The 12,513-nt window shown below is 38.1% G+C and overlaps 1 protein-coding gene across 4 annotated transcripts in view; it reads right to left on the reverse strand.

Moving 5' to 3' along the window:
• The window catches only part of VWA3A (von Willebrand factor A domain containing 3A), a 36,558-nt gene that overhangs the window by 23,687 nt on the left and 358 nt on the right, over window positions 1-12,513 (reverse strand). For 3 of the 4 annotated variants that reach the window (XR_007379946.1, XR_007379945.1, XM_048961150.1), the window contains exons 2-16: window positions 11,481-11,601; window positions 10,581-10,705; window positions 10,428-10,502; window positions 9,675-9,729; window positions 8,904-9,002; window positions 8,026-8,132; window positions 7,723-7,848; window positions 7,238-7,346; window positions 6,905-6,970; window positions 6,333-6,458; window positions 4,821-4,959; window positions 4,627-4,730; window positions 4,267-4,347; window positions 2,309-2,403; window positions 776-895 (exon numbers count right to left, since the gene is read on the reverse strand). Coding sequence is in view for 1 of the 4 variants with exons in the window: in XM_048961150.1 (XP_048817107.1) it covers window positions 776-895; window positions 2,309-2,403; window positions 4,267-4,347; window positions 4,627-4,730; window positions 4,821-4,959; window positions 6,333-6,458; window positions 6,905-6,970; window positions 7,238-7,346; window positions 7,723-7,848; window positions 8,026-8,132; window positions 8,904-9,002; window positions 9,675-9,729; window positions 10,428-10,502; window positions 10,581-10,705; window positions 11,481-11,546 (1,493 nt within the window). In the remaining 3 variants the exon portion in view is untranslated. The remainder of the gene's footprint in view (window positions 1-775; window positions 896-2,308; window positions 2,404-4,266; window positions 4,348-4,626; window positions 4,731-4,820; window positions 4,960-6,332; window positions 6,459-6,904; window positions 6,971-7,237; window positions 7,347-7,722; window positions 7,849-8,025; window positions 8,133-8,903; window positions 9,003-9,674; window positions 9,730-10,427; window positions 10,503-10,580; window positions 10,706-11,480; window positions 11,602-12,513) is intronic. The other variant, XR_007379947.1, reaches the window with a different exon arrangement.

The raw sequence follows: 12,513 nt of genomic DNA on the forward strand, positions 1-12,513 counted from the left end.
ATTTAGGGTGCCATACAGGTAAAATTGTTATCTGTTTCCAGTTTCACACCACTTAGTTATTCACGTTTATCCATCACTCAGGGGTAGTCGTATTTTCAAAGCAGTGGGCCAGATTCCATTTTTTTTCTTGATCAGAATGCTAAATGAGCTGGTAAAAGCTCAGCAGAGGTAATGCAGGATTGCAACTGAAACAAAACAACAACAGACAAACAGCATACTGCCCAGACCAATAACCCAGAGATGCTGCCTGCATTCATCTTATGAAGTAAGGGTTCTGTTCTCCCCAAAATTTTGAACCTCCATAAGTCTGTCTTTTTTAGCTGTCAGTCAGATATCTGCCCAGCTGCTCTGTCATATGTTTCTGACTGGCAGTGTGAGAACAGAAGTTTAAGAAGAATTAAACATTAAAGAAGTATTGGAGTCACTTTAAAATTTAAAGTGCATTCTCAGTAGTGCTGAGACACCTCCAAAACCTTCTAGTAAAAGTTTCTGCCACGTGCACTCACACTGTTATGAACAATACAAGAATCTCATCCAACCAGTTTCAGTCAGTCCAAAACAAAATGATTATTTTAATTACTAATTTAATTCTATACATCTGATCCATACATTTAGCGAGCAGTTTTGTCATTGCTACTCCTGCAACTACTTCATCATAACATGTGAAATACAAGTAAAATTCTAAAATATCCCCATTGGTAACGACAGTCTACCAACACACTTCTTTCACTGCAAAGTTACATTTATTTTACAACAACCAAAAGTAGCTGCTTACGCTATAATATTGAAGCAATCCTTATTTGACATCTGTTCTTCAAGTAGAAGTCGCAAAGAATGTTGGATATGGATGATGCAGGTGGAGTTTGGCACTGATATATCAACAAGTATAACCACCCTATACAAGAAACATGTTATTTCTAAAAAAACAAAATTAATTCACTGCATTCTTGAGCTCACAAAAAAAACCATCTAGCTATGTATAAAAATGTATAAGCACTGCCTATATAAAAACAATAATCTGTACAATCTAAAGTGAGATTCTTAAAATATATTAACAGAAATTTCTATCTTCCTTAAGCTATGCAATAATCAGTGTACTGGCACACGTAGGCACATACTGGCTACTGAACCCTCATCAGCTCCTCTTTCTTCTCTGTACTTGAATATCCAGAACAAGGCTGAAACTTGGCTGTTATCCAACAAGAAGAGTTGTTGGATAGTTCATTGTCCTTTCTCCAGTTATCATTGCAGGAAGCTACACAGTATCATTCCAAAGATAAATGGAATTATCTCCCAGCAAGTCACTGACAAACAGTGCTGCTCAGACATCGACTGATTGATGTTACCTGGAACTGATATTAACTATTTGGGAAAAAGAAACTATTAATGATGATCTTCAGTATGGTCTCATATCAAGGTGTGCTTGTAAAGACCATGCAGGATGGTCACTGTGAATGGAAAGGGGGTATCTTGGGAGCAGTGCTTATGGAAAGTATCACGGATGTTATGGAAGTCAGTGGGACAGGTGTGCCCAACACAATTCAGTCCTTGATGAATGAACAAAGAGTTCCCTGGTAACAGTGGCCTAAGCCATCTTCTCTGAAACTTCATATTCAGTGTCTGCAAGCAAGACAATAAGAGCAATTACGCAACTGAAGTTGGCTGGGAGACCTCTGCTCAAGATTCAGACACACTGTTAATTATCATTGTTGTTATTATTGAAGATGATCCTCAAACAAAATCAGTTAAAGAGCTCAATTCTCACAAGGGGAAAAAATCTGAAGTTTTTCTGATAAATCTGCATTGGCATTTGTCATCTGGCACTGCAATGCACTTCAGTTGGAGGCAGAAATTTGAAACTCGGTTGAAACTTATCTTTCTGATAAGAATCCATAAGAGGCTGTACAGAAACACTCTGGGTATCACTACTAATAGGAAGGGGTATGAGAGTTGACATAAGCACGACATATGGCCAGAAACACCAGGTATGTACGTGGCTTAAGACAGACCACTCCCCAAACGCTTACTTGCTGGATAACTGAAATTTAAGAGTCTTGTCTTATTTAATGGATATTGCAGTTTTTTGTAGACTGATAATAACTGTAAATTCACTAGATTAGTAAATGAATGAATATCGGTGTCTGTTGTCAAAAGTGGATTGCTTGCACTGGTCCTATCTGCAACTGTTGTCTCTACATCTGACCGTTTTGTGCCCTCTGATCCTCAGTGCCCATTTACACGTAAAGCAGGGGTTGACAAATCAAAATCACCAACAATACACAAAACCAGGACTGCCAGAATACAATACCTCCTCTCACAAACACTTCCCCAAATTCTTCTGCTAGCAACAGACAGCCAGTTAATTCGTTTCTCATAGATTCTTACCATTTTGGCAAGGAGTTTCTGTGGATAAAATAAAGAAAATTTAAGATAAAAATAAAGATTTTCAAGTAAGTATTTTGTAACCAAATGCTTAATCCAGAACTAACATTAAAACATAGTAATGATTCTCATTCATTTTAATGATACCATTTTATTATTAGTAAAGATAGCAGAATACAATCCATGAGATAAACATAAAATGACCAACATAGGGTCTAAAATATTCTCTTCATCTTCACTTTGTTAGCATGATTCAAAGTAGAGGCCAGAAAAAATAAACCAACCAACCACCTTCAGGCAACATTTGTAATAACATATAACAGTTAAAATAAAAACTTAAAATATTTTCAAACACATACCATTTTTTTTAACACCATATTGACTTGAAGACATTAAGGCCATTTGTCCCAACTCTACAGAACACGACCTTCACAAGCACATGTATGCATGACATGCATGAGGACAAATCGAGGTAGAAAAGGGACATGGAACTCAGAAAGAAACTATAAGGTGGTACCAGAGACTTACCTACTGACACTGCAATGTAGACACTGCTGCATATGCTACCCAAAAGGAAACAACCTGGACTACTCTGCATCTTTCTTATTTATCACCATCTTTCTATCTCTAGGGTGAGACAGTACATAGCTGGATGCTTTTCTACTTTTTGTCTTGTAAAATTTTCTTCATTGACCCCTTCAGTCTTACAATGCAGACACCGCACTGCTTGCTATGGAAATCACACCATCAAGGCCTTAAAGACTATTGAGAACCAATGTTCAAACACACAGTTGCAGACTGGAAGGCAAGGAGTAAGAATTGGATAAGTATTGCCCAGATCTGTCAAACTAAAGGTGGCAATTAGTATCATCAGCTTTATTGGCTGAACTCCACCCAGCCTTCCAAGCCTACTAGACAGGGTGTGCTCAACACTCTTATACTCTTTCATAAAAGTAGTTTCCCACTAATTTCCTGCTAACAAAAAGCATAACGAGGCTTTGTGATTACAGCGTTTTGCCCCAGGTTGAGGACAGTTCTTGTCCATATTGCAAGATGTGAAATTCTGGATCTGAAAGCACTGTGAGCCTCTGCTCATCAAATCATGTTGCACAATCCTCCTGTTTTTCCCAGGATTCAAATCCCTCCACCGTAGTTCACCGTTCACATCAAGCTGCAGAACCAAAGCTGCAGCATTCACTGCCCACTCACGCCCAGCAATGCTGCAGACTGCAGCTGTTCCTCCTAGCACACTCATTTTGGAAGAAGAAAGAAAAAAAACTCCACGCAAGCTGTCACTGGAAGGATTTAGAACTCAGGTTCTGGTGTTATGGTTTCCGAAGAGTCGGGTGGCATTTACTGCAGTGTCCCTGCCACACAATGTCTACATTCTCCTCATAGGAGGCACACCAGCAAAAGGTGTATTCATCAAACACGCAAAATAATTTTGACTAGTGGAGACCAAGACTCTGCAGAGACAAGTGCAGCTCAGTATTCAACTAATTCAAATAATGATGTGATTTGCAGCAACATGCTGTCACAATGTTCAGAATTCATTCCAAGTATAAAGAACAGCTGAGCATATGCTAAAACATTAACTACAAATGCCCAACTTGTACATATTACTGATACCTTACTGTAAAGTAGAAGTATGAGAGCCTTCTATAAAGAACTTGAAAATGACTTCTGCTTTCCAATGCTGAAAATGCTGAAAACACACCTAAATCATTTTCCCTCAACACTCCCATTAGGAAAGATAAATCATCCACATGTATGATAACAGTGCTGGAGGAACACAGTAAAGCCTAAAATGCTGCTCTTGCAAGTAATACAGAAAAATTAGATGGTAATTGACCCTGATAAGGTTGTGTCCCTACTAAAACCCACCTGATACTTGTGTAATATTGGCAGGTCAACATGAATATTTTTCACAGTTCCATCATGCCATTCAAACTGCATCATAGCTTTCTAGAAGGATAAATAACAGTTATGTGCGTACAGAAGCCTATATAAGTTACAAGAGTATGGAATTTCCTCCTGAATTATTCTTAAGAATAATATGTTTCTGATCTGCTACAGCTGCACATCTCAAATTTCAGTCAAAACCCACAGAATGTCATTATCTTATAAAGCACCAATTTTAATTAGGAAAAGTAGCAGTAGAAAGAAATACAGACAAACAAAAAAACCCAAACCAACCAAACAAAAAACCCAACAAGAGAAAAGGAGCAGGTCCCCATCACTTGCCTCGTGTAGAGTTGATGATACTGTTTTTTGAAGAATTGGTACAAATTCTTCCACAGGAGAAAAAGCATTGGGAGCCAAAACTTGATAAAGGTTTAACTTCTTAGCTATAGCAAGGAACAAAAAAAATTAAATAAAACATATTCTCTATCTTTATTTCCTGTTTCATATCTGTTACGCTTTTCCTTCTGTGCTACCTTTCAATCCATTTGTCTTTAACCATTCTGTTGAAGTTCTGGCCAGGAAGCCTGGTGTTTGAATAATTAATGGTCCTTCATGCTTTGGAGGCCTTGATAGGAAGCAAGGAATTGCTGCATTTGCAACTTCTGTGGAAACCTAAAATGGATTTTAAGAAAACATCTTGCAAGTTTTTGCATATTTTCACTCCCTCACAGTCAATCTAAACATTCAGCATAAGATTTTAGTTTTACTGATGTTTAGAGTGCTGAGATTGCAGTCATTAAAATACTTCAAAAACAGCTACGACTGGTCCTCCCAGAAATAGATTCCGCAGGACAGTGTTCCAGTAACTTCACTCCATCAGCCACATGCAAAAATCCACATGGAAAATGAAAACATCATAGCTGTACATGGGAAAACAGACAGTTATTTTGCTAAAAAAGGTAGGAAAACCATCAGGATCATACACAAACCAGATCTTGCCTTCTCCATTTCCTACGTGTACTGATCTGAAAATCAAAATGAAACACATTCTCCATTCATTCACAATGATTCATTCACAACAATGCAAACAAGTCAACAAACTTCTATGGGACATTAGAACTCTTTCACTTAGAAAAAAATGTGTAAGAGACCTATCTTTTATAAATGAATGGAGATCTGGAGACACTTTTTCATTTCAGGATATAGGACAGTCAGCATTTTTTCAGGGTGACTTCTGTGACTTCCTATGTAGTCTGAATGGTTCTTAATATTTATAAGGTTGGATGAGAGAAAAAAAAAAAAAGTATGTATTACATGCACACAACAGAGAGAATGAGGAGAATCAGAGCTAGAAATACTGTTCATAGATGACCATTTTACCTCTAGCCTGGAATGTCTCAGGTCAGATAACCAGACATGCAAAGACACCTGATGGAAAATTTCACTGCCACTTTAAAAGCAATCTTGTCCACTTCACAGTTGTGACAGAGAACAGACTATTTTGTTAATACAAAAGTTCCTCCAGAGCCACAGATTTATAGAATAGCACTGATAAACTTTCAGCACAAAAGATCAGCAATTACAGGTGAACTCAGCAAACTTCAAAGCTTCCAGGCTCCAGGGAAGTACAGAGATGACAGCACAGCAAAAGAAAGAGATATATTTCCATTTCTGACCATCTGCACAGGCTGAAAGAAAGATATGAGAAAATAATCTCTCTATCAGGACAGAGTAGAACTAAAATTTCTCCAAATATTCCACAGAAGGAGGAAAAAGTAACAAGAGATGTATTTACTTTCTCATCCAAATTTCATCAAGAGCACTTTAGTTTATTTTCTTGGAGAAAAGACATTTTGGAGAATTTGCCATTTTGGCCTTACTTTGCTCTTACAACAGATGGCCAATATATAATATTCAGACTTCACTTATCAAAGTACCTGAACAATCATATGTTTTTTTTTTTCATCCTGTGAACACTAAGGACTTCTCCCTCTGATACTTCAAGGTACCTGTGGGGATATATATATATATACACACACACTTACGTCTGCTATTCCACTAATAAGTGAGCCATCAACACGCCTTTGAAAAGTCTGCTTGATACTGTGGAGTAGGTCCTGAGCCTTGTGTGATTCCTGAAGCAGCAGATTAACATCACTACTGTCAGAATTCTGTACAGAAACAAGGGGAATAAAGTTAACTGCTACTCAAATATCAACCACGCGCAGCTTTACTATTTGATGTGTGTGCAGCCGTGCAGAACTGCCTGCTGTGGTAAAATGGAGTGTAAATGTACCTAAGACTCTACATATGGAAGTTTATTAAAAATACATTATTTTTTACTATTTTGAATCAGTCTCCAATAAACCCATCACTACTTTCATCCTAATTGTCAGCTTTGAGTCACTGAAAAATACTTGCAAAACTTCCTGTGCTTTTTAGGAAAACATTTTGAGTTGCAGAAACAACGAACAGGTGAACTCGCCACATGCTCAGCAGTTCTGTGACCAGGGCAAGCAGCACCAGGCACTGCTATAAACTTCTACTCAGATGATAAGCATTTTGTCTTCTAAAAGTGAAGAGTCACTAAACATTTGCCTCTCTAGCTGTCACTTACCTCTCCCTTTGAAGAGTAGCAATGGTAGCGGCCACTGACAACTTCTGCAAGCTGTTTAACAGTTGCCTACATATTTAAATAGGAAGATAAAGAATTACTTTGGTTTGGTAATCTCTGTGGTTAACATGGGTTGTCAGTATTCAATTCTTAATTACAGACAGACAAAGAATCTTTAAGGTACATGTAGAGAAAACCAAACAGATTATATGATATTTCCATTGCTTTCTTGCCACTCCTGTTTTAAGGACACGTTCAAAATCTCAGTAAAGTCATTTACAAAATAGGAAATTAATGACAGGAGACTTAAGGAAGTGAGTATTGACAGTTACTTACAATAGCAGCAGGACTGCCACAATCATATGTAACAGCATGAACCAGAAGTTTTCTCCCTAGCATACATTGCTGAGCATAGTCTGCCAGTATTTCCAGAGACTGATCAGGGCTGTTTTCAGTAAGTAAGTAAATATGGAAAAGAGAAAGAAAAATCTCTTAGCAATGGCAGTAACCAAATGAGGGAAGAAAAGGCCATACTGAAGAAGACAGAAAAGAAAACATTAAATGAGAAAGAAATAACAAATCATGGGAATTAAATCCAATCATTTAGCATAATTTTTACCTCCTCTCTTCCAACAACTACTGAGTTTCTACTACTGGCATTTCAATGTGTTTAGAAATGATAATAAAAGCACTGAAATTTTGTCTTGGTTCACAGTGACTGGTGGATGAAAGCTTATTACTAAGTAAGTAGGTCATTACTATTTTTCTAACAAGTTCAGATTCTTGTACCAATTCTGTATCCAAGTTAAAGCTGGACTTACCAGCTTCGTATTATAATCACCAGAGAATTCAGCTCTTTCACTGTAAGGACATGTTTTAAGGCTTTCAGCAAATTGCAGCCTCCTGCAGGTGCCAGCTGCTGTACCCACTGTCTTGCTTCACCTAGCCTAGGGAAAAAAAGGAACACATGCGCTCAACGTGCAGGAGCTGAATAAAACTGACCACGCAGATTACTGCAAGGCACAGGGGCAACAGATGAAGAACACTAATTATTATCTCCACATTGTTCTAATTAAATGGAGACCTGGTCTGAAATACCTTTACAGAGAAACTAACTTACTTACACATGAACACCAACATTTTTTGGACTCTCCCACAGAGGTGAAGTTTCTGTACCAAATGAGAGGCAGTACAATTGCTTCTTATAACACAGCTGTTCATCTATTAAGGACTAACAAATAAAAAGCCTGTTAATGCACTGCTATCCATGCTGCTACTAGTAGAGTTACTATACAAAGGAACAAAGCCAGAAATACACTAAAAACAGTTGACAGCAATGTTTTCAGCTACCACAGAGAAATGCTTCCAAAACAAGTGACACAAGTGACTAAGCTAAGGAGTACTGAAACAAGACAGGCAAACTTACAGTAATCCTGTCAGTTTGTTAATGGAGACACGGAATATTTTTCTTCTCTTCAGTTGATGTGCATACAAAACAGAACGCACTGTTCCACAAAGGGCACATTCACTCACCAAGTAATTACTAAAATGTTTAATATATATTCATGGGTAGGGCTAAACAACAGGTTAGGCATTAGGACCAAGTGAAACCTGAGTTTTCTTTTTAGTTGTTTTATTTAAAATGCACAAATGAGGAATTTGAATAATACAAATCCATTTGAAATAATGCCTGAATGCAGGAAGTGAAATTGTACTCTATATATGGCTTGGTTCTAGCTCTTAAGTTGCTTCTTCTAGACAAGCTAAGAATCAAAGAGAATGCTGGTACAAGCACTGAGAAAGCTGCTGTTATTATTATAGTAGTTGCAGTAATTTATTTGGGTCTAGACAAAGATTGCAATTTCAAAGTCATTTAGAGAATAGCTTTCTACAGTAGAAGACTTTATTGCACATTACGAATTCAAGAGGATTTTCCCTCCCCTTAGCTATGAATCTTCATTTACATGTTACAATAGCCAAAGTCTGCTCTATTATTACTCACCAAAAGATCTTTCTGAAAACCCTCTAGTCTAGGTCTGTCACTCAGACCAGACACATCAACCACAAGTCCAACTTTGGTTCCTTTTACAAGGCCAAACACCTTAAAAAAGAATTCACTGTAAATACTGAGCTTATGTAAAGTTTAAAAATGTTTCTGTATACTCTATACAGTAGCATTTTAAATTTGGGTGTCACAAATTTATTTTCACTTTAAGCTTTCAAGCATAAAGATGAGACAGTGACAGAGAAGAAAACAAAAGAGTACTACCACCCTCCTTGTTTCTCCTTATCAGTGAGTCACACTGCTTCCCTTCCAAGACTATCAATTGTTTCCAACAATAAAATTAATGTTGGGCACAGCATCTTCTTCAGGTTAAATCACTATGGCAGATTTTGGGATGCCTCGTTTCCCTGTCCCACCTGAGACAGAATTATGTCCCTTTCCCATTGCTGGCCATGGGCACAGCTGGGCACAGTGAGTCACTAACCAGCTGTGGCAGAGACACCAACTACAGCAGCCGAGTTCCAGCCAAAAGTTAAGCTTGGCTCTGGCTACTCCTCTTTAAGGGTGCTGGGAGGTCCCTATTAGAATTGCTAAGAGAAATAAAATGGCAACATCTAGAAAGCAAAAATCCCAGGTACTAATGTAAAAGCAAGAAAAATAATCTTTCTTCTTTCTGAACGCCTCTTTTCACTAGTATTCAAAGGTTAACATATTCTTTAATACTGTATAGAGCTCTCTTCTGAACACAAACTGAAAAGTTCAAGTTACCTTTCTGCTGTCCTTCAACAGCCACTGAATTCGTTGCTGATAAAGTTCAACCACCCTGACAAAAGCCATAGCACAGCTTTAGATAAGGCATTCTTCTGCATGCAATCAACAATTTGCCTTCATCATGTCCAATCACCTTTCGAAAGTACTGTTTTCAGTGCTCTCATACAACCAACAATTACAGGGCAAGCCATTTTAATACTTCTTCCCCAAAAGGTTTAACTGACTAGAGAAGGAAAAGGCTGAAAAACCAGATTATTGAAATGTTTTCTCATTAGTTGCTGATTTATTCAAATGAGAGGAAGGAGAGGGATGTGTGCCACGTGTTGAAGCACCAGGCAAAACTAAGTTAGATCATCACACAGATCTTATTGACAGGAGATGCATTTAAAATGATCTGTATAATTGTTAAAGACACTCATGAAATACAGCTTTGTGACTGGAAGGCAGCACACACACAATCTCTAGACTAATTTTAAATGAGTGATTTTTAAAACATATATGAACTGAGGCAAAACAAAGTACTTGTTTTCCCCAAACACTATTCTGTGCTAACCAAATTATTTTTATCACCTACTGCATAGGTTTTACAACTTGGAGAATAGCACTACAGAGTGAGAAAAATCTTTTGCCTTTTCAAAAAAATCAAAGCTACTTCTATTTTAAAACTTCTATTTTAAACCAGATTTGCAGTTTGGTCGGATGGCACAGGTACAGTTATGCATCAAAACCATGAACAAGATCAAAACTTACTCAGAAACTCTGGCCTCAAAATTAGTAACAGCCTCTTCTGCCAGCTCTATCCCTTCAGCACCACTCCTTGAATCCCTGGAACACTGCGTGCAATTAACATCAGAGATGCACACAGATCAGCACTAATTAAAGGAAGTGTAACATCGTACTTACAAAATAATAGTGCCTTCATTCACCAGATGCTCTAATGTTAATTGCAAGGATTCTAAACTGTAGTTTCTTAGCCATTCTTCTGTGGTTTGCACCTTTCTAGGCAGCATCTTCTTCATTCCTGTTGTCTATAGATCAATTAAGAAAAAAATAAATACAGCACAAAAAATGAAATGTGTCATTCAAGTGGGACAAAACTCTAAGGATGGCTGCAGGTAGGCTGTATATAGCAAAGAACAAAATAATTTTAGGTACATGTACAACTGATGACCAGTAAGTTTTAGGACAAGTAAAATGCTCTGCAATTGAAATAGGGTTACTGCTTTATTTATATGAACTGCATCGTAAGAATAAAAGCCTGGAAAACTCAGTATGACCAGCAAGACTGAGTCAACATAGTCCTGAACCACACAGGTAGTGAATTTCCAATTGAATTTCAGATACAAAGTTAAAAGGTTTCACAACAGTGCCCACTGTGAGCTAAAGGAAGGAAAGAAAGAGCTCAGTCTGGGGGAGGTAGGTAGGAAGCCAAGAAACAGTTCTGTAACAGACATAATGGTATACGCTTGTGAATTACCGGAAAAGAAGAAAAAGTAAGCATCCCCAAAACCTCCCTCACAGATTTTGGAGGGGTATATATCATCTTCCACTTTTCTAAAGAAAAAACACAGTATCAACTATCAATCTACTTTATAATTTGTCTGATACATTCACAGACTGATGCATCTTTCCAAAGAAACCCTATGCAGCTTCATGACTTCTGTGATTTTATCAAACGCATTATCTGTATGCATTTGCAAATGAAACAAATCAACTGTTTTTCAGCTTATTTTCCATGCTGTGTATTTATAGTGGGTATGTGTTACTTCTCCAGCTTTCCATTTAGCAGGAAAACTCACCTACCAGCAGATCCTGTGTCTCATTAGCACACATGACCAGCAACCCATTATCTGGTTCTAGATCAGACATAGTCAAATCCTGCTGTAGTGGATGGTCACCTTGCACACTGGCTTTGGCGGTCACCCTATAAGACACCAAATTTTATGGGATGACCTTATAATCAAGAATATTTGTATATTATCATAAAGCCTTTTTAAAGTTCTTCATGTGGGGAAATGTTAAGCCCTGGAGCATGTGCGGAGAAGGGCAACAGAGCTGTGAAGCATTTGGGCACAAGTCTTAAGGGAAGCAGCTGAGAAAATTGGGTCAGTTCAGACTGGGGGAGGCTCAGGAAAGACCTCATACCTCTCTACAGCTCCCTGCAAGGAAGCTGTGGTGAGGTGGGGGTTGGCCCCTTCTCCCAGGTAACAGTGATAGGACAAGAAGGAATGGCCTTAAGTTGTACAAGGGAGGTAGAGGTTGGATATTAAGAAAACAACTTTAAAAACAACTTCTCTGTAAGAAAACAACTTTTAAAAACAACTTCTCTGTAAGAACAGTGATTCACTGTCCCTGGAGGTGTCCAAGAGCTGCAGAGACGTGGCACAGAGGGACGTTGTTTAGCGGGGTGGGTGGTGGGGATGGCTTGGGGTTGGATGAGAAGATCTGAGTGATCTTTTTCAATCGTAACTGTCCTATGATTTTATGTTTTCTATTTTGTCATTTACGTGTTCCATTACATATCTGATATTCTTTTGAAGGGACACAGTACACAGTTACACAAGCTGCAATTACCGACTCTATCCATTCACAAAGCCCCAGCAGGATTTCCTAACGCCGACCTTACCCCATTTTTCCAAGAACTGACCACTGCCCTACAACTGTGCTGCTTTCCTGCCGTGTGCATCCATTACATGAATAAACTCAGCATTGAAAAAAGAAAACATGACAGCAACACAGCAAAACGCTTAACACCTCGAGAATATACAGCATTCCAAAAAGCACTAAAATTGGTGGGAACTTATAAACCATGATTACACAGCATGTAGGACAGCAG

This window comes from Lagopus muta, chromosome 15, assembly GCF_023343835.1.
Source record: "Lagopus muta isolate bLagMut1 chromosome 15, bLagMut1 primary, whole genome shotgun sequence".
Taxonomy (NCBI): Eukaryota; Metazoa; Chordata; class Aves; order Galliformes; family Phasianidae; genus Lagopus; species Lagopus muta.